At 46.5% G+C, this 17,996-nt stretch overlaps 3 protein-coding genes across 3 annotated transcripts in view; 2 read left to right on the top strand and 1 right to left on the bottom strand.

Annotated features, from left to right (window-relative positions):
• Positions 1–9,268: 9,268 nt before the first annotated feature.
• On the top strand, positions 9,269–13,331 carry PIGZ (phosphatidylinositol glycan anchor biosynthesis class Z (Gwada blood group)). Its single transcript, XM_022568818.3, has 2 exons — positions 9,269–9,448; positions 11,462–13,331. The coding sequence occupies exons 1-2, from the start codon at positions 9,325–9,327 to the stop codon at positions 13,027–13,029; spliced, it is 1,692 nt and encodes a 563-aa protein (XP_022424526.1). The 5' UTR covers positions 9,269–9,324; the 3' UTR covers positions 13,030–13,331.
• A 3,575-nt stretch (positions 13,332–16,906) lies between these two features.
• On the bottom strand, positions 16,907–17,936 carry NCBP2AS2 (NCBP2 antisense 2 (head to head)). The gene has a single exon (XM_022568870.3). It carries the CDS (start codon positions 17,658–17,660, stop codon positions 17,361–17,363), a length of 300 nt encoding a protein of 99 aa, XP_022424578.1. The 5' UTR covers positions 17,661–17,936; the 3' UTR covers positions 16,907–17,360.
• The window catches only part of NCBP2 (nuclear cap binding protein subunit 2), a 29,871-nt gene continuing 29,683 nt past the window's right edge, over positions 17,809–17,996 (top strand). Inside the window, exon 1 of the mRNA XM_089910036.1 lies at positions 17,809–17,968. Coding sequence (XP_089766162.1) covers positions 17,891–17,968 — 78 coding nt within the window. The 5' untranslated portion in view covers positions 17,809–17,890. The remainder of the gene's footprint in view (positions 17,969–17,996) is intronic.

The raw sequence follows: 17,996 nt of genomic DNA, 5'->3' as shown, positions 1-17,996 counted from the left end.
AATGAGATAATGTACTGTGCCTGCGATGCAATAGGTATCTAAAAATGGCAATTCTATTATTGTTTCTATTCATTATTATTATCAGTAAATCTGAAGCTCAGAAAAGAAACAATTTATGATGTCGTCAAAAGGAAATTGAAACCATGAGAATAAATAAGATGACCCAAAGAGTGTGGTTGATGAGAAGGGAGCACTGACATTTCAGGAGTGGACAGAGGAAGAGGCGCCTAAGAAGAAATGGTCAGGGAAGAAGGAGGAAAGCCATCAATCAGAGCCTGGCATCATGGCAGCCACACACATGACGCAGCTACACAGTTGATCCTCTGTCTCACTTCCTCCTTGCTAACAGAACCTGATGTTGTTAGGGTAAGCCCTCTCCTCTGGATGTCTGTGTGCCTCAAAGGAGGCAGCCCACAGCCCCAGCTCCCCTGCACTGGAAGGTGGATTCTTTACCACTGGACCACCAGGGAAGTCCCAAGTCTTTAAGCCAGTTTGAGTTTATTTTTGTGTATGGTGTGAGGGTTTGTTCTAACTTCATTGACTTACATGAGGCTGTCCCAACTTTCCCAGCACCACTTGCTGAAGAGACTGTCTTTTCTCCATTGTATATTCTTGCCTCCTTTTTTGATGGTTAATTAACCACAGGTGTTGGGTTTACTTCTGGGCTCTATTCTGTTCCATTGATCTATATGTCTGTTTTTGTGCCGATACCATGCTGTGTTCACTATTGCAGCTTTGTAGTATTCTCTGAAGTCTTGGAGGGTTATGCCTCCAGTTTTGTTCTTTCTCCTCAGGATTGCTGTGGCAATTCTGGGTCTTTTGTGCTTCCATATAAATTTTAGGATTATTTGTTCTGGTTCTGTGAAAAATGTCATGGGTATTTTGATAGGGATCACATTAAATCTGTGGATTGCTTTGGGTAGTATAGAACATGGCTATTTCTTGTGCCAACCTAATATATATATATAATTGTATGTGCATTGTTAGGTGTGGGATCATTTTTAAACGCATTATTGGCTCCAGGGATTTTTTTTCTTTTGGGGGAGGTAGTGCCTAATCATGTGAATTCATGCTGAAAACCTATATGAGGGTAGGCTCATGGATATAGACTCTCAGGGGAGATTGCCCTACCCCGATTCAATTAGCATCAGAATCCAAGAAAGGCAGTTTCCCTGAGAATTTGGACCCCAGAAAAACTTTAGATGTTGGAATTATCAGATCTAGCATATCAAATAAGTACCCTTAATATAATATAGTAAATAAAAGAGAGCCTCGGGCTTCCCTGGTGGCGCAGTGGTTGAGAGTCTGCCTGCCGATGCAGGGGACACGGGTTCGTGCCCCGGTCCGGGAAGATCCCACATGCCGCGGAGCGGCTGGGCCCGTGAGCCATGGCCGCTGAGCCTGTGCGTCTGGAGCCTGTGCTCCGCAACGGGAGAGGCCACAACAGTGAGAGGCCCATGTACCGCAAAAAAAAAAAAAAAAAAAAAGAGAGAGCCTTGAAAATATGACAAAAGAGGAAGCAGATGTAGAAAAAAATCAAACAACTCCTAGAAATGAAAAATCGAAATTTAAAATTCAATAGATAAGTTTAACAGCTGATTAGATACAGCTGAAAGGATGATTAGGGACATGGAAGATAGAACAGAGGAGAGGCAGAGAGATGGAAAATATAAAATAGAAGTTTAAAAGACATGGAAGATAGACCAAGAAGATGTATCATACATTCAGTCATAATTCTAGAGAGAGAGTAAAGATGAGGGAAGAGGCAATATTTGAAAATATAATGGAGGATTGCTTTCTATAGATGACAAAGGACCCTAATCCACAGAGTCAAGGAGCCAAGGAAATTCCAACTATGATTAAAGAAAAATGCACACTCAGAATCATCATAGTAAAACCATAGCACATACTATATTAAATATTAAAACATTAAATAATGTACTGCATTTTATAACATAATAGAAATCAAGTATAACTTCCAAAGTGTTAGAGAAAAAGGAATGAAGAAAATAAAAACCAATCCAAAAGAAGGCAAGAAAGGAGAGAGAAACAAAAGATAGAAAGGCATGAAAAAAGAAAACACAGTATAAGATGGAAGAAATAAATATATCAATAATTGCACTAAATTTAAATATTTTGAAATAAAGCTGCATTTTAAAGACAAACATTGTCAGACTGGGTAAACAAAATCCAGCTATTTGTTCTTTACAAGAGACATATGAAAGTATAAGTGTACAGAAAGTTTGAAAGTAAAAGGGTGGAAAATGATGTACTAGGTAAACACTAAATAAAAGAAAGGTCATATAGCTATAGGAGACAAAATATTTTAAGGGAAAAAACTTATTAGAGATAAAAAGATAACTGTATAATGATAAAATATTCAATTTTCTAATACGGTATAATTAAAAAAAATGATATAGCTTCAAAAATGAGCTGAAATGACAAAATTACATGGAAAATTAGTCAAGACCACTATCTCATGAGCTATTTCAACACACATTTCTGTGATTTTCTGTGAATAAGCAGTAGATAATCATAAAGGACATAAAAGATTTGAGGAACACAATTAACAAGCATGATCTAATGAGCATATATAGAACTCTATATCCAATAACTATCCAATATATGGTATTTTCAAGCATCCGTGGAATATCTACAAAACTGGACCATTAAAAATTAAATGCTGGGGGTCAGGGCATGAATAGGCAGAGCACAGAAGTTTTTTAGGGCAGTGAAAATACTCTGTATAATACTATAATGGTGGATACATGTCATTAAACATTTGTCCAAACCCGTAGAATGTACAACACCAAGAGTAAACAGTAATGGAAACGGTAGACTTTGGGTGACAATGATGTGTAGATGTAGGTTCATCAGTTGTAACAACTGTACCACTCTGGCAGGGGATATTGATAATGGGAGAGGCTATGCATGTGTAGGGGTTGAGTGTATGTGGGAAACTTCTATACCTTCTTCTCAATTTTGCAGTGAACCTAAAACTGCTATAAAAAAAAAATAAAGTCTTTTTTTTAATTAATTTTTTTTTTTTTTTTAATTTATGGCTGTGTAGAGTCTTCGTTGCTGTGCGCAGGCTTTCTCTAGTTCAGCCGGGGCTACTCTTCATCGCGGTGCACGGGCTTCTCATTGCAATGGCTTCTCTTGTTGCGGAGCACGGGCTCTGGTAGTTGCAGCACGTGGGCTCAGTAGTTGTGGAACACAGACTTAGTTGCTCCGTGGCATGTGGGATCTTCCCGGACCAGGGATCGAACCCATATCCCCTGCATTGGCTGGTGGATTCTTAACCACTGCACCACCAGGGAAGTCCAAAAAATAAACTCTTAATCAAAAAATCAACTGCTTCAGCCATAAAGCATTAGTCAAGGAAGAAATTACAATGGAATTAGAAAATATTTAGAAACGAGAGCTGATGAAAATATTACATAACAAAACCTGTGGGATGCAGTTAATATAGTATTTAGAGAAATATATAACCTTAAATATTTCTCATAGACAAGCTCAAAAATTAATAAGCTCAAAAGTTAAAGTCTCAAAATTAATGAGCTAAGTGTCCAATCAAAATAACACCCCAAAAAGTAAAAGGAAGAAAAAAAACTATAGATAAGAAAAAATTTTTAAAAGAAGATGAACAAAGCCAGAAGTTGATTTTTAAAAAATATTCATAAAATTGACAAAATTCTGGTGACAATGATCAAGAAACAAAAAGAAGGCACAAGTAACCAATATTAGGAATAGAAATGAGTTAAGAATACAAGTCACAAACTAGAAAAGGATATTTGTCATGCAATAAATATAAAGACTATGTAAAGAATTCCTATACGGAGTAAGAAAAAGATAGACAGCCAGTGGTTCAAAAGGAATTCCACAGAAGAAACATTTCACAAATTTTTGAAAAGGTGTTCGGGAATTCCCAGGCAGTCCAGTGGTTAGGACTCTGTGCTTCCACTGCAGGGGGCAGAGGTTCGATCCCTGGTCAGGGAACTAAGATCCCGCATGCCTCGAGGTGCAGCCAAAAAAGAAAAAGGAAAGGTGTTTAACCATATTAGTAATCAAGGAAATGCATGTTAATACCTATGAGATTCACAAAATCAAAACGTCAGACAATACCAAGTATAAGTGAGCGTATGAAACGGGGGCACTACACCATCTGCTAGCTGGTAGCAACCTTTGGAAAACAGTTGGCCTTATCTGAAGTTAAAAGTGTGCATATACCCATATGGATCTTTTGCCTAAAACACCTTTTTTCTTAATCTTACTGAAAATATCTTTGTTTATTTCTGAATTCTTTCTTCCTTTAACTACAACATTGATTTCTTCATTTTAATTTTAAATACATCCTTCTTATTCTCTTGATAATGGGATTTGACTTTCTCTTTTTGAATGGGCATTTATTCCCTCATCCAGCTTATATTAAACATTTTAGTATCAAGATCCATTAAAAATTTATTGAGGACCCCAAAGAGCTTTTGTTTATGTGAGCTGTAGCTATTTACCATATTAGAAATTAAAACTGAGAAGTTTTAAAAAAAATAAAATAAAAAACTATGCATACCCTATGACTCAGGAATTCCATTTCTAGGTATGTACTTCAGAGAACTCTTGAATACAAATGTTTATAGCAGTTTATTTTTCTTTGTTACGAATAAAAAAGAAAAATCTTGTAACCCCCTGGAGGTAACCTAGCTGATAAACAACAGTAGAAGGGTAAGTAAATAAGCTTCAGTATATTCACCCAAGGGAATACCGTATAGCAATGAAAGGAACTGCAGCTACAGAGAACAATATGGTGAATACCATTATCAGAACATCGGGGGGAAAAAGCAAATCATCAGTGAGTTACATAAAGAATTATCCCATTGCTCTAAAATTCAAACAGTTACAAACACTGAATTATTTAGGGTGTGATGGTCAGTTTTTTGTGTCAGTTTGTGTAGGCTAGAGTTCCCAGTTATTCAGTCAAACAATAAGTGTTGCTGTGAAGGTATTTTATAGATGCATGAAAGTCCATAATCACTTGATTTTAGGTGAGGGGGATTATTCTAATAATAATCTGTATGGACCTGTTGTAATCAGTTGAAAGGCCTTCAGAGCAGAGCCAAGGCTTTCCTGAATAAGAAGAAACTCCCACTGTGGACTGCAGCTTCAGCTCCTGCCCAAAAGTTGCAGCCTGCCCTTCCCAGTGGCCTACCCTGCAGATTTCGGACTTACCTAGCCAGCCCCACAAATGCATAAGCCAATTCCTTGCAATAAATCTTCTTAATATAGGCCTCCTACTGATTCTCTTTCTCTGACTGACAGATTTTGGTCCTGGAGGTGGTTCTAGAGGAAGAGAATCTTAAGGATAAGTCTCCTGAATAGGTCCTGGATTTGCTGGAACTGTTTCTGTAGTCTGATTAGATTTAAAGGCACAAATGACTCTATTTCAAGTGGTAAAGAGGGTACTGGTAGTCCATGGAGTGATGATATTAGAGATATGAAAAATATTGCCATTGGATACTCCAGGCAAGGGTTTGGATGACCTTTGAAATTTTTTTTTTTTTTTGGCAATGCCACGAGATTTGTGGGATCTTAGTTCCCCAACTAGGGATTGAACCTAGGCCCTCAGCAGTGAATGCGCTGAGTCCTAACCACTGGACCACCAGGGAAATTTCCTGGGTGACCTTCGAACATTTTAGTCAAACTAAATAGTATAATGAGATTGGCTGGTGGTTCCTAACTGTGCTGGACAAATTGGGAAAAGAGAAGCATAAGCTCAAGGCTTTAAATTCCCAGCTCAAGATCCTCATAAAATGACCCAAAAGCTGGCTGAAAAACAAACCCCATATCTCACTCTGTGAGTGGCTGAATTATAATGCAAATTGAATTCCCAGTCTCAATGGTATCTACTGTTAAAGTGAGGGCACTGATTGCGAAGAGATGGGATACTGAAAGTTGGAATGAGGACAAGTGGGAAGACCCTGAGAGAGATGGGGACGTTGAGTCCCTCAATTCTGGTGAGACTTTTCGAACAGTAGAAGCAGACTTTCCACGGGCATCTGAGGGGATTAACCCTGCCTTGGAAACTGTAATGGCCTCCCCAAAGCAGCTGCTTTGCAAGACAGTGCTGTTCCTCCTCAGGACCCACTCCCACCCCTCCCTTTGCTTCTAGACCTACAATTAGACTCAAGTCCCAGCATGTCCCTAAAGGTGAAGTGTCAAGCAGGAAGAGGTGTGCTATTCACCAAAAACACTGCATGATTTTCCCAATTTATACAGACAAAGTCAGGGAATATGAGATTGGAATGTTAGAGTGGAGTACTTGTGTAAGACCTGCTCGTCAGCCCCAGGAAGGTGCAGAGGACACATTTTTCACCACAACACAGAGGAATACTTACAAAGGTGGGAGAGACTATTAATACCAGCAAAGGAGTGATGTCCCTCTCACCCCTGCAGCCTCATCCCACCAAGCCTGGCAGAGAAGAGAAGGGCCAAGACGCACCTTTATCGGTACTTTTCTTAGTTCCTCTGATCAGACCAGCGTGTCATGCGCCCAACCCTGAACCAATTAGTGTGGCCAGTGGGATGGGAAATGTTATTTGGCTTAAACAATTCAGGTTCTATGCCTGGGTTGGGGATGGGATCAAATCCCAAGCCACATAGCTGAAAATAGGTGATGGGGGTGAAGAGTACGGTTCTGAGTGGGAATTCTGACTACTGTTAACTGGAAAGGGGGAATAGATGGTGGGCACTAAACAGGATGAATTTCCTCTGTTGCTGCAGAAGGAAAATAGTACAGACTCAGGACCCAGGCTTGCTATGTACCTACTCACACCAGGGCAGGGCAGGCTGGGTTTCTGTGTTCCCTATCAGTGTAATGGATTTGGTGTTTTAATCTAATCATGTAGTAAAAGTTCCATACTTGAAAAAAAAGTTCTATACTTGAGAAAAGCTTCAAACACATGCATAAATGTATCTTGACAATTGGACTATACCAAATCCCGTTTATTATCGTAGTCAGTAGAAGTGCTGGTTTTGAGGATCTCCTAGTGTTGGAGGAGGTCATAGAGAGCATGTGACCCACGAGCTGGACCCCGGCAACTGGAGGCCCCTCACCACCTCCCCATCCTTGGAATGTGTGCTCTGCTTGTCTTCCTTACGCTAGAAGCTGCCCAAGGACACAGCTTTGAGATAGTCATGTGGTGCTGAGACCATCTGGACGTTGTACGTGATGGAGCCCAGTTCAGTCCTCTGTATAAACTTCAAGATTCTGGCAGGCGGGTGTGGAGATCTGTTCATCTTGCAGCCGCCCAAGACAAGCTTGGTAAGTAGGTTCTCTTGCTTCTTAAACCTGCCACCTACCAATCTGCAGTGGTTTGCCTCTTTCTTCAGTCTCTCCCTGCCCTTCACCTATGGGGCCAGTTTCAGAAGCTCCCAAGAAGGTTGCAAACTAACACCTAGGTGTCTGGAGCAGCATGGATTATTATTTGCGCCTCAACTAAAAGTAGTAATAGCTTTTAGCTTTGGTCACTTATACATGCAAACTCTGTATATACTAAGTGCCCTCCACGCATCAGCTCTTAAATCTCCCTCAACCCTGTGAGCTTGATATTATTATCTGACTTTCCTGATAAGGAATCTGAGGTTTAGGGATATAGGCAGCTTGTCCAAGGTAACACAGCTACTAATGGCAGAGCTGGAATCTGAGCCAGGCCTACAGGACCGCAAAGTTTGTCCTGTATGATGGGTATCGTGCTTTGCCCCTACCCCTGTCTCCACCCCACACCCCTGCCCTGTCCTGCAGTATCAAATTGGCTATTAATGAAAAAAATTCAGGTTCAACCTTTGCTTCCCAGTGCTAAGTTTGGCCTCATCTTCTATCTGAAAACTCTAAAAGTCAGGATATTCACTGGCTCTGGAAAAATAGTCTGCACAATTCAGTTGCAAAGTTTGAGCAGAGGCTGCAAAACTTATCTTTTAAGCTCTATGAGGTTTTAGTATCAGGAAGCTCCTTGTCAACATCTGCCAGGTTCCTGTTCTGTTGCTTCACTTTGTCTTGTCTCCTCTGTTATGACTTGATGTCATATCTGAGAACAATAGCTGTTTATGGTCAAGCTTTAAAATATCAAAGTCAGGAAGTCAGGGAACCATATGTATTTCTGGAGGAGTAACAAACACGTTGTCAGACTTGTTTTTCTATGCACCCGTGATAATTTACTGGTGTTGATAAAAAGGTCCATCATGCCGTGGACTCAGATTCCCACTGATCTTTGAGTCAAGGGAGTGAGAACCTCCACCAAGAGGAGTCTGTTTGGGCTGCTTTAACAAGATACCACAGACTGGGTGGCTTTTAAACAACATAACTTTATTTCTCACAGTTCTGGAGGCCGGAAGTCTGAGATCAGGGTGCCAGCATAATGAAGGCCTTCTTCCTGGTTCATAGCCAGCAACTTCTCGCTGTGTCCTCACATGGTGGAAGAGGTGAGGGAGCTCTTTTATAAACGGGTGGTGTCTCTTTTATAAGAACACTAATCCCATTCACGAGGGCTCCACCCTCATGACCTAAGCAGCTCCCAAAGGCCCCACCTCCTGATACCATTAGAATTTCAGAATTAGAATTTCAACATATAAATTTGGGGAGGGGGTGGGCACAAACATTTAAACCACAGCAGTGTTTCCATCACCTTCCAAAAGGTAGGATCCAGGATGTGTGAAAGTTGGAGGGAGTGACTGAAGACCACGGGGTCGAATATAGTTCATTTTTGCAAAGAAATGGATGGAATCCATTGAGGTTCCTAAGTTTTCAGAAGTGTAAGACCCAGGCTGCCATGCTTGCTTGTGAATAGGAGCTGGTGAATAGGATGGGGCTGTGAGACCCAGATTTGGAAGGTACCCTAATCCTACTTGCAAATGTCATATTTAGACACTTAGCAAAATGTCATATTAGGAAAAATATTTAGCAAATGCCATATATAGACACTTAGCAAATATGGTTAGCAAGTAACCAGGTTACTCAACAGAGGCCTCAGTTTCCCCATCTGGAAAATGGAGATAATACGACCCACTGCCCCAGACTGTGGAAAGGATTAATTGAGATATGGATGTAAAGTTCCTGGCATTTAGCAGGTACTTAGTAAATAGCAGCTATTATTACTAACATTTTTATTGTGTGTAGACCCATATTGAGTTTGTTCAGACAATTGAACATATAATTTATAATAACTAACAAATGTTATGCTCCTCAGATGCAGGTCTGTGGAACCAGAATAGCATCTGTAGCAGCTGAAGTCATCCTAGGCTCTTGGCCCTGTGTCCTGGCAGCAATTTGATATGAAGATGGCAGCCAGGGTGCTGTGGGGCAGCCTCAGCCTGCTCCGCCTGGTGTGGTGTCTCCTTCCGCAGACAGGCTACGTGCACCCAGATGAGTTCTTCCAGTCTCCTGAGGTCATGGCAGGTAAAGCTCCCCATGTGTGGTTACAGTAAGCTGCAGCAAAGTCTGGTCAAGGAGCTGATTGGCTATTTAGTGCCGAGGGAGAAAAATGTCTGTGCAGATAAGCAGTAAATCCACAAGCCTCTTTGGCATAATAATTTGGGAGTGGGGACTTCGCATCTCCTTCCCGAGTGGTGACATTGACCTTCTAAATGATACCGATGAAATGCCAGCCTCTCTGACATCTTCCTGCTTATAACAACAGTACAGGTCATTCAGAACAAAAGCTATTTTGGGCTTCTCAGTGGAAGGATTTTAGAGTTGGGCTTCCCCAGTGATTGGGGAAACTTACACAGGGCTGTGACATAAAATAATAATGAAACTTTTCTTCTGTAGGTTCATGTGATGGCTGAGGGAACCCAGACCTAGAATGCTCACTTCTTAGAACTTAAATTCTAGGTGGTATAGGACACATCATGAAGATGGTTGCTGGAAACCTTGAGGCCTTTCAGATGCTGTGGTCACAAGGCTTCCTCCTCATGGTTCAAGATGGCTGCTTGTGCTCCAGGCATCGGGTCTGACACCAAGTCTTTCCCGACACCAGAGAAGAGATAGGCATGCCTACTTTCTTTAAGGGCATATTTTGAAAGTCACATTCTTTTTGCCCATTCCATCCCATTGGTCAGAATGTATCATGTGACCACACGTACCTGCAAACGGAAGCTAAAAAATATAGTGTTTATATCTGACCAAATGCCCAGCTAAAGAGACTAAGGATGAAGGAAGGAATGGATATTGATTGGGGAGATATCAGCTATCTCTGCCACAGGGCTCAACAGGTGGATTTGTTTTTAAAGTTGAAAGGTCCAGTTTATTTTTCCACAACCCCCCCCCCGTTTTTTTATAACCTGAGCCAGTAAAAAGCAGCCAGATTGATCTGATCTGAGGTTTTCTGTTTCCCTTTCACCTTCTGACAGAGAGGAAAAAACTGCCAAAAGGCCAGAAGAATAAGGAGAAGCAAAGAGCCTTAGACAACCAGCAGTGTTATCAAATGTGAGATGATGTAGAGCTTGGAGCTAAGATGCAGAAATTAAGAGTTCATTTTCCTCACCCCCACCCCTTAGAGCTCTGGGACAGTGGGGCACAGAGTCACAGACTAGCCCCAGGCAGCAAGTAATTTTAATTACATGAGTATATTCTTAATTTTAAACATTAAGAATCATAGACAAAACCAGTCGCTTTTGACCATAACCACAGTTGCTTATTCCCTTCCCCCATTCTCACACTGGCTGTCCTGGATAACAGTCATAATCACGGAGATGCGTTTTTGACTCTGACTTTGGAGACTTTAGAACTCAAGGAGAGGAATGGGGCCTCCCCCTGCTCCTCCTCATACATCCTGTCCAGGACACACTGTTACCTCACTTCCCAGGTGTGGGCTGTGTAACAAACCATCACAGACCTAGCAGCTTAAAACCAGCAGCTCACGGTTCTGTAAATCAGAAGAAGTCCAGCCTGGGCTCTTTGGTCAGGGTATCATAGTATGGGCTGGGCTGAGTTCTTGTCTGGAAGCTCTGGGAGAAAATCTGCTTCCAAGACGATTCTTGCTGTTGAACAAATTTAGTTCATTGAGGCTATGGAACTAAAGCCCCATTTCCTTGCTTGCTGTAAGCCAAGGGCTGCTCTCAGCTCCCAGAGGCCACCCACATTCCTTGCCAACTGCCCCTTCCACCTTTAAACCAGCAAATCCTTCTCACCTCTGATGTCCTCTTCTGCCACCAGCTGGAGAAAAGTCTCTGATTTATAGGGCTCATGTGATTTTTGTCACACACATCTGGGTGATCTCTGTATCTTAGGGTCAGCTGACCCCTGTGACGTAACCTAATCACAGGAGTGAACTCTGTCATCTTCCCAGTCCCAGGGATTATGTCCGGCATGTACACCAGGGGGCTGGAAAATCTTGGGGGCCATCCTAGGATTTTGTCCGTAATATCCTCTGCGCTGGGACCTGGCTCACCTCTCCTTCTCTCTCTGCAGAGGACGTCCTGGGCATAAAGGCCGCGCGGCCCTGGGAGTTTCACCCCAGCAGCCCCTGCCGTACAGTGGTCTTCCCACTGCTGACCTCTGGCTCCGCCTTCTGGCTGCTCAGGCTCTGGGAAGAGTGGGGGCCGTGGCCTGGCTCGGTGAGCGGCTATGCGCTGCTGGTCGGGCCCCGCCTCCTCCTCGCTTCCCTCTCCTTTGCCCTGGACTTGGCCGTGTACCACCTAGCCCCACGCTGGGGGGCGGAGCGCTGGAACGCCCTGGTCCTGCTGTCTGGTTCCTACGTCACCTTGGTCTTCTACACAAGGACCTTCTCCAATGCCATTGAGGGGCTGCTCTTTGCGTGGCTGCTGGTACTGGTATCACCCCGTGTAGCTGGGAGCTGCACTCCCAAGAAGCCTGCTCCAGGCCCGTCGTGGCACAGTTGGCTTCTTGGGGGTGTCATGGCTGCTGGCTTCTTCAACCGGCCCACCTTTCTGGCCTTTGCTCTGGTCCCCCTCTTCCTCTGGGGTACTTATGGAGCCACAAACCCCAGCTTCAAGTCGCTGACCAAGGAAGCCCTGGTGCTGCTCCCAGGGGCGACCCTCACAGCAGTGGGGTTTGTGGCTGTGGACAGCTGCTATTTCTCCAGTCCATCTAGACCCAGTACCCTTGTCCTTACACCTGCCAACTTCTTGTACTACAACCTGGATCCCGTAAACCTGGCGAGGCATGGCACACACATGCGGCTCACTCACCTGGCAGTCAATGGCTTCCTGCTCTTTGGGGTGCTGCATGCCCACGCCCTGCAGGCCGCGTGGCAACAGCTGCGAGCCTGCCTCCAGGCCTTCACACAGATGGGCTTCCCAAGGGCACTGGCTGCCCGGAGCCTGCAGTCCAGCCCCAGGTCTCACCTCCTGCTCCTCTACTTCATGCCCCTGGCCCTGCTGTCTGCCTTTAGCCACCAGGAGGCTCGGTTCCTAATCCCCCTCCTGGTCCCCCTCGTCCTGCTTTGTAGTCTACAGACCCAACTGGCACCCTGCAAGGGCACCCTGGTCCTCTTCAATGCCCTGGGTGCCCTCTTCTTCGGCTGCCTGCACCAGGGGGGCCTAGTGCCTGGCCTGGGGCACCTGGAGCAGGTGGTTCGCGCTCCTGCGCTCCCGCGTGTACCCACCCACTACACACTCCTCTTCACCCACACCTACATGCCCCCCCGGCACCTCCTGCACCTCCCGGGCCTCGGCTCGCCCGTGGAGGTGGTGGACATGGGCGGGGCTGAGGACCAGCTCCTGTGCCAAGCCCTCAGCAACCTCACCAGACGACCAGCCTGCCACGTGGCTGGTGGGCCGTGGCTCTGCCGCCTTTTTGTGGTGACCCCTGGCACCACCAGGTCTGCCATGAAGAAGTGCAGCTTCCCCCTCAAGAGTGAGACACTCATCTTTCCCCACTTGACTCTGGAGGACCCACCGGCCCTGTCCTCCCTGCTGAGTGGGGCTTGGAGGTACCATCTCAGCCTTCACATCCTGGAGCTGGGGGAGAAGCCTGACAATATGACAGAAAAGCCCCTGCCCAAGACTCAGCCATAGGTGAAGGTGCTGCTCCACCTTCTAGGTAGAGAGCTGGGCTGGGACAGAGCCCTGACTCTCTTCCTTCCCTTTCCCTTCCAGAATCCCCACCTCTCCTGTGCACAGCCTTTGACTGCTCCACCTTCTGGGTAAACTGACACCCATCTTCCCTCAAAAACCAAAGATCTGACCAGTTGCAGTCCTGATGCCAAGGTCCCCAAAGAACCTGGTGAAATCAATGACGCAAAATGCCTGTTCCTGCCCTATTCCTTCCAGCCACTGTGATGTTTTAAACATATAAATAGCACCTGACTGTGAAAGGAGACAACAATCTCCTAATGACTTTCCTGAATGACTCCCCCCAAACCTTCCAGGATGCCTTACCTCTTGCTGTCATGACAACCCTTTGGCTTCCTAGATACCTGGAAGGAGGCAGTGTAGTGATGTAGAAAGAGCAGGTAGCTCATATTCAGAGGAGTTAGTTCGTCCCTGGTCTGCTACACACTGGCTACGTAATCTTAAGAGAGCCCCTTCCCCTCACCCAGCCTCAGTTTTCCAGTCTGTACAATGGATCAGAAGGTCTCTGAGGGGTCTGCCAGCTAACACTGTGTCATTCCTGGGTCTGCAGCACATGTTCCCTGGCCAGACAGGCATGTCTCTCCCAAAGCTCTGTAAGCATAGAAGTGGGTGTGGCATATTTAATGGCACTTCAGGGCCTACCTACCGTCTCAGTGCTTGGTTATTACCAAAAAAAGTAGTTCTGGAACTTTTCTGCCCACCCACTGTCTTACTCCTGTCCCTGAGAGAGGTGATGGAACGTTTCTGCATCTCACCCTTGAGGGATCAAGCCCAGATGTTCTCCCTTCTCAGTTGGCCCCAGTGGGAATGGAGATAGAAGGCTCAGTCAGTATCTGGTGGCACTTGAGCACAAAACCTTAAATGTGGTCTGGTCGCTCTCCAAGCTCGAAGCTTCTGTCTGGAGCCCCTTCACAGGATGGAGAGCAGACCCCGGGCCAAACCCACACCTGCCGCCCTGGTGGAAGCCATCAGACGGGGGCGTGTTGCTCCTCACAACACAGCGCACCCCCACCCGGTCCGCTGGGAATATGAGGGGCTGTGGCACTAAGCTTGTCCTCGTTCTCCCTCCTCACGCCCCTGCCATCTCGTGAGAACAAGAAGCACCCAGGCCACTGAGAGCAGTATGCTGGAGGAGCACAGAGCAGGCGGCCAAACCTATACAACCGACCAAACCCGAGCGCTTTTCTAGTCCCGCCTTCTGCTGGCTAAAGCCTCGGGTCATCTTAAAGCTCCACCCACCGCGGGCAAGCTGCTCTGTGGCTGCTGCTGGGTCCTAGTGCCACACTTTGCTCAGGACTCCAACCCCAAGGGAGAGGAAAGTCAGTGCCATGCTAGTAAATGTTTAGCAACCCGTTCTCTAAGGGCAAACTAGCCCCCATTTGTAGTGTTTTCTGACTTGTGTGGTGTAAATACTCTCACCGTGGCTGATTTCAAACTACTAAAATGATGTTACTCAACTTGGGAGGAGATGCCAAGGATCTCTCTCCTGAGCTGGCTGTAGCACACTCCCGGATATTTCCCTCTTTAAAACTCTATAGTACCTGTTCATGACAGTTCATTGTTGTTTTGGTTGGTTTGTTATGAACTTCAGATTGGTCTTCCTACCTGTACTGCTTAGCATCATCTCTGGCACCCGACAGCACTTATTTACTTTGCAGCCAAAGATGGCTTTTCTGCCCAACAGATAAAACCAAATGCCACCTTGAGACACCCCAGATTCAAAGGTCCCAAATTCCTCTGGGCTTCTCGGGACTTCTCTTCCCTTCCCCAGTTGGGTTCACAACCTCAGAATTCCCTGGAGGAGCTGTTGGTGTAGCAGTCTGTGTAGACTGTAGTGATCTGACCTGTAACAAATTTGTCTGTAAAGTGTTGGTATCTAGATTTGTGTGGCACCAAGGGGTGATTTGGAATTGTCCTGCAGGATAGTGGAGTGAGTTACTTCCCTGCTTCACTTTCTGACAAAGCTCAGAAGAGCCTGAAAGGTATGTTGGGAGATTGTTGTCACTGGGGATGGTGGGAAGAATTTGGTCTGCTTCTTTAGTAATAGGGTACCTGGTGGGATGACAAGCCACTGACTATGAACACTGGAGGCTTCTCCAACAAAGCGGGGAGGCATCCAAATCTCCTCTAGCTGGAGCAGAAAGGACCCAGTTCTCTCTCTCTGCTCTCAGGCTCCTTTTACAAAAACGGAGGGAACTTAGTTCCTTCACACTTCTTCCGCAAAAAATAAACTGCCTTCATTTCTTGCTTTCCTTCCTTTCTTACCAAATGGCCAGCTTGTCTAGAAGCTTCATTGCTTCCTGCACTTCCTTTTTGTCTCTGCTAGTCTAGAAAAAGACCCGACTGTGAGTGTGCTTGTTTATGTGGAGGGTAGGGGATTGGGCTGGGGACTGCTAACATTCTGCTCCTCTGATATTCAGATCCAGAGACCAAGGAGTGGGATTGAAACCAATGAGGCAAACAAGGCAGTAGAATGAACAAGCTCCTCTGGCTCCTCACTGCCAAGGTCAAAGGAGAGTCCAGTGAGTTGCCTCTGGTCTGGGAGAGGGAGGACAGGAGGGTAGGATGCCAAATTAGAACTCTGTCATTAGGAGAGTGGGACACTGGCCTCAGAGGGGATTAAATAGAAGCCCCTCTGATGGGAAGACTGGACGATGGAATGTCAAATCAGAACTTTGACCATTAGGAAAGTGGAGGACAGGCTGCTTTTGCTTCTCCACCCTATCCAGTGACTATCAGAATGCCAGAGTACAGACTGGTCACCAGCCTAAAAGCTTCTTGGGCTTCGAGCTTTCTAGATTGCATGATGAACTGTGTAGCCTGATTAGAGACAATCAATGCATACAATGGATTTCCTAATCGTGGGTTTGTTAGCTGGAGCATAGTCTTTACAGTGCATCCCAGACCCTCTAAAATAGGGACAAGGAATCCAGGTAGCTTGTTCCATGGTAGGCAGTTGTCCTAACACCCAGTGATGATGGTGGTTGGTGGCAGGGAAGGGAGGCATTGAAGGCTAGGGTAAATGCTGCAGGGTAAATGTGATTAGGGACTTGGGCCCTGGAGTCAAACACCTGTATTCACATTCCACTCTGTAAGGCCTTGGGCAACTTAAGTAGCCTTATACTTCCTCATATGAAAGTTGTCTTAAGGAGTGAGACAACCCACACAGAGTGCAGTTAGCAAGTGCCCAGTACAGAGTAAGTACTCAATATGTGCTAACTACTATTACCATAGGCCTACAGGTCCCCAGGAATCCTAAATCCACCTTGCCAGAGAAGTAGGGAGCTCACACTGAAGCCACGGGTAATGAGTCAATCCATTTCACCTGCCTTCACTAATCAAGGTCATTTTAAGACTCACAAGGCCTCCAAGCAGCACAAAGCCTAAACAATAAGATGTTTGATGGAGTTGTTTTCCAGGAATTTGCAGTTGGCTGTGTCTAGTTCAAGCTCTGGGCATGCTCCTGACCTTTTGACATCAGAGGGCAGAAAACTCCACCGGCAGAGGCAGGTGGTGCTAAAGCCTCCATCTTTCAAGCTGCAGATGCATGTGGCTTAGTTACACCTGTGCGGAACTACAATTATCACACCTTTCTCCAATCACCTTTCCCCACGCTCCCCAACGTCTCAGGCCGCCCTGCTTCTTTATTCTTTATCCCCAAAATACCCGAAGCCCCTTGCCTTGGGGAAGACAGATCTGAGACTAGTTCTCCTCCTCCCTTAGCTGCCTTGACCGTTAACCCTCTCTTTGCTGCAAACCTCTGCATCTCAGCGTTTGGCTTTCTACGCATGGGGCAAAAGAACCTTGTCCGGTAACAATACCCATTACTCAGCTCACACATTTAATCAGAGGATTTTGGCAACTGCAGGATTCTCTTTTCATCCAGGATCTCCCCTGGAAGTACTGTCCTGCTATATCAGTGCACAGGCAGCAGCATCCATCACTAGTTTTAGTCCCATTTCAGAGGGCAGACCCTCTTTCCGGTTGTACTTTGGTCCATGGCTCTCTGCCCGCGCGGTGTATCAGGTACCAGTCTTTACTTCTGTCAGGCTTCGGGGGCTTTTCTTATACGCTGTGTCCCGACCGATCACAGGGCTCCCTTCACCAGGGGTGTCGGTATGGCCTGGGCTCTCTGATGAGCGGGACCTCTGTAGGCGGACCATCTGAGTCCGGATTCCAAGCCATGCGTAGTGTCCGGGATGACTTCATAGCGCCGAGGCCGGTGTCGAGCCCGGAAGGGAAAGCAGGCGACCTCGACTCTGCCCGGCCTGGGTTTAGGGGTTTGCTCCCGGGCCCTTCTGGCTACCTGGTGGTGGCCGCGGGCGTTCCCGGAGGCTGCGGCGTAGCTCCTGAATGAAGGTGTCTCTGAAGCGCGCAGCGCGGCAGCCCAGGGAGCCCGCGGCCCCTGCCGCGAGGGCTCGCAGGCGCCGGGCCGCGTCCTGCCCGTGTAGCTGGGCCTGCAGCAGTACGAAGGCGGTGAGCTGCGCCGCACGCCGGATGGGCCGCGACTCAGAGAGACGCTCCACCAGCTGCGGGCTGTGCAACAGGGCGGCCAGCAGCCGCCGTAGAATCATCCTCGGAGCGCCCCGTAATCCAGAGCACGCCGGTCTCACTTCTGATCGGCGACGCCTGACTACGGACCACGTCTGCGCCGGCGCCGCCGGGTGACGACACTGCCGCGCTGGGATTGGAGCACGGGATTTCGACTTTTCACAGCGGCCTCCGAGCGTTTCCGGTTCCGCTACCGCCGGGGCGGCTTCGTTTTTCTCGCAGTGGCGGCGTCCTCGACCGAAATCTGTGCGTTATGTCGGGTGGCCTCCTGAAGGCGCTGCGCAGCGACTCCTACGTCGAGCTGAGCCAGTACCGGGACCAGCACTTCCGGGTGAGGCAAGCGGGGCAGCGTGAAGGGG

The sequence above is a fragment of the Delphinapterus leucas genome, chromosome 4, assembly GCF_059928025.1.
Source record: "Delphinapterus leucas isolate spDelLeu-1000000601 "Yukka" chromosome 4, BTC_Dleu_Yukka2, whole genome shotgun sequence".
Lineage (NCBI taxonomy): Eukaryota > Metazoa > Chordata > Mammalia > Artiodactyla > Monodontidae > Delphinapterus > Delphinapterus leucas.
This window is presented reverse-complemented; position numbering and strand designations above follow the sequence as displayed.

Bases quoted from the DNA above. Each gene is read 5' to 3' on its own strand.
- PIGZ (XM_022568818.3), top strand. From the start codon at position 9,325: ATGAAGATGGCAGCCAGGGTGCTGTGGGGCAGCCTCAGCCTGCTCCGC. The intron at 9,449-11,461 runs GTAAAGCTCCCC...CTCTCTCTGCAG, and splicing joins GTCTCCTGAGGTCATGGCAG to AGGACGTCCTGGGCATAAAG.
- NCBP2AS2 (XM_022568870.3), bottom strand. From the start codon at position 17,660: ATGATTCTACGGCGGCTGCTGGCCGCCCTGTTGCACAGCCCGCAGCTG.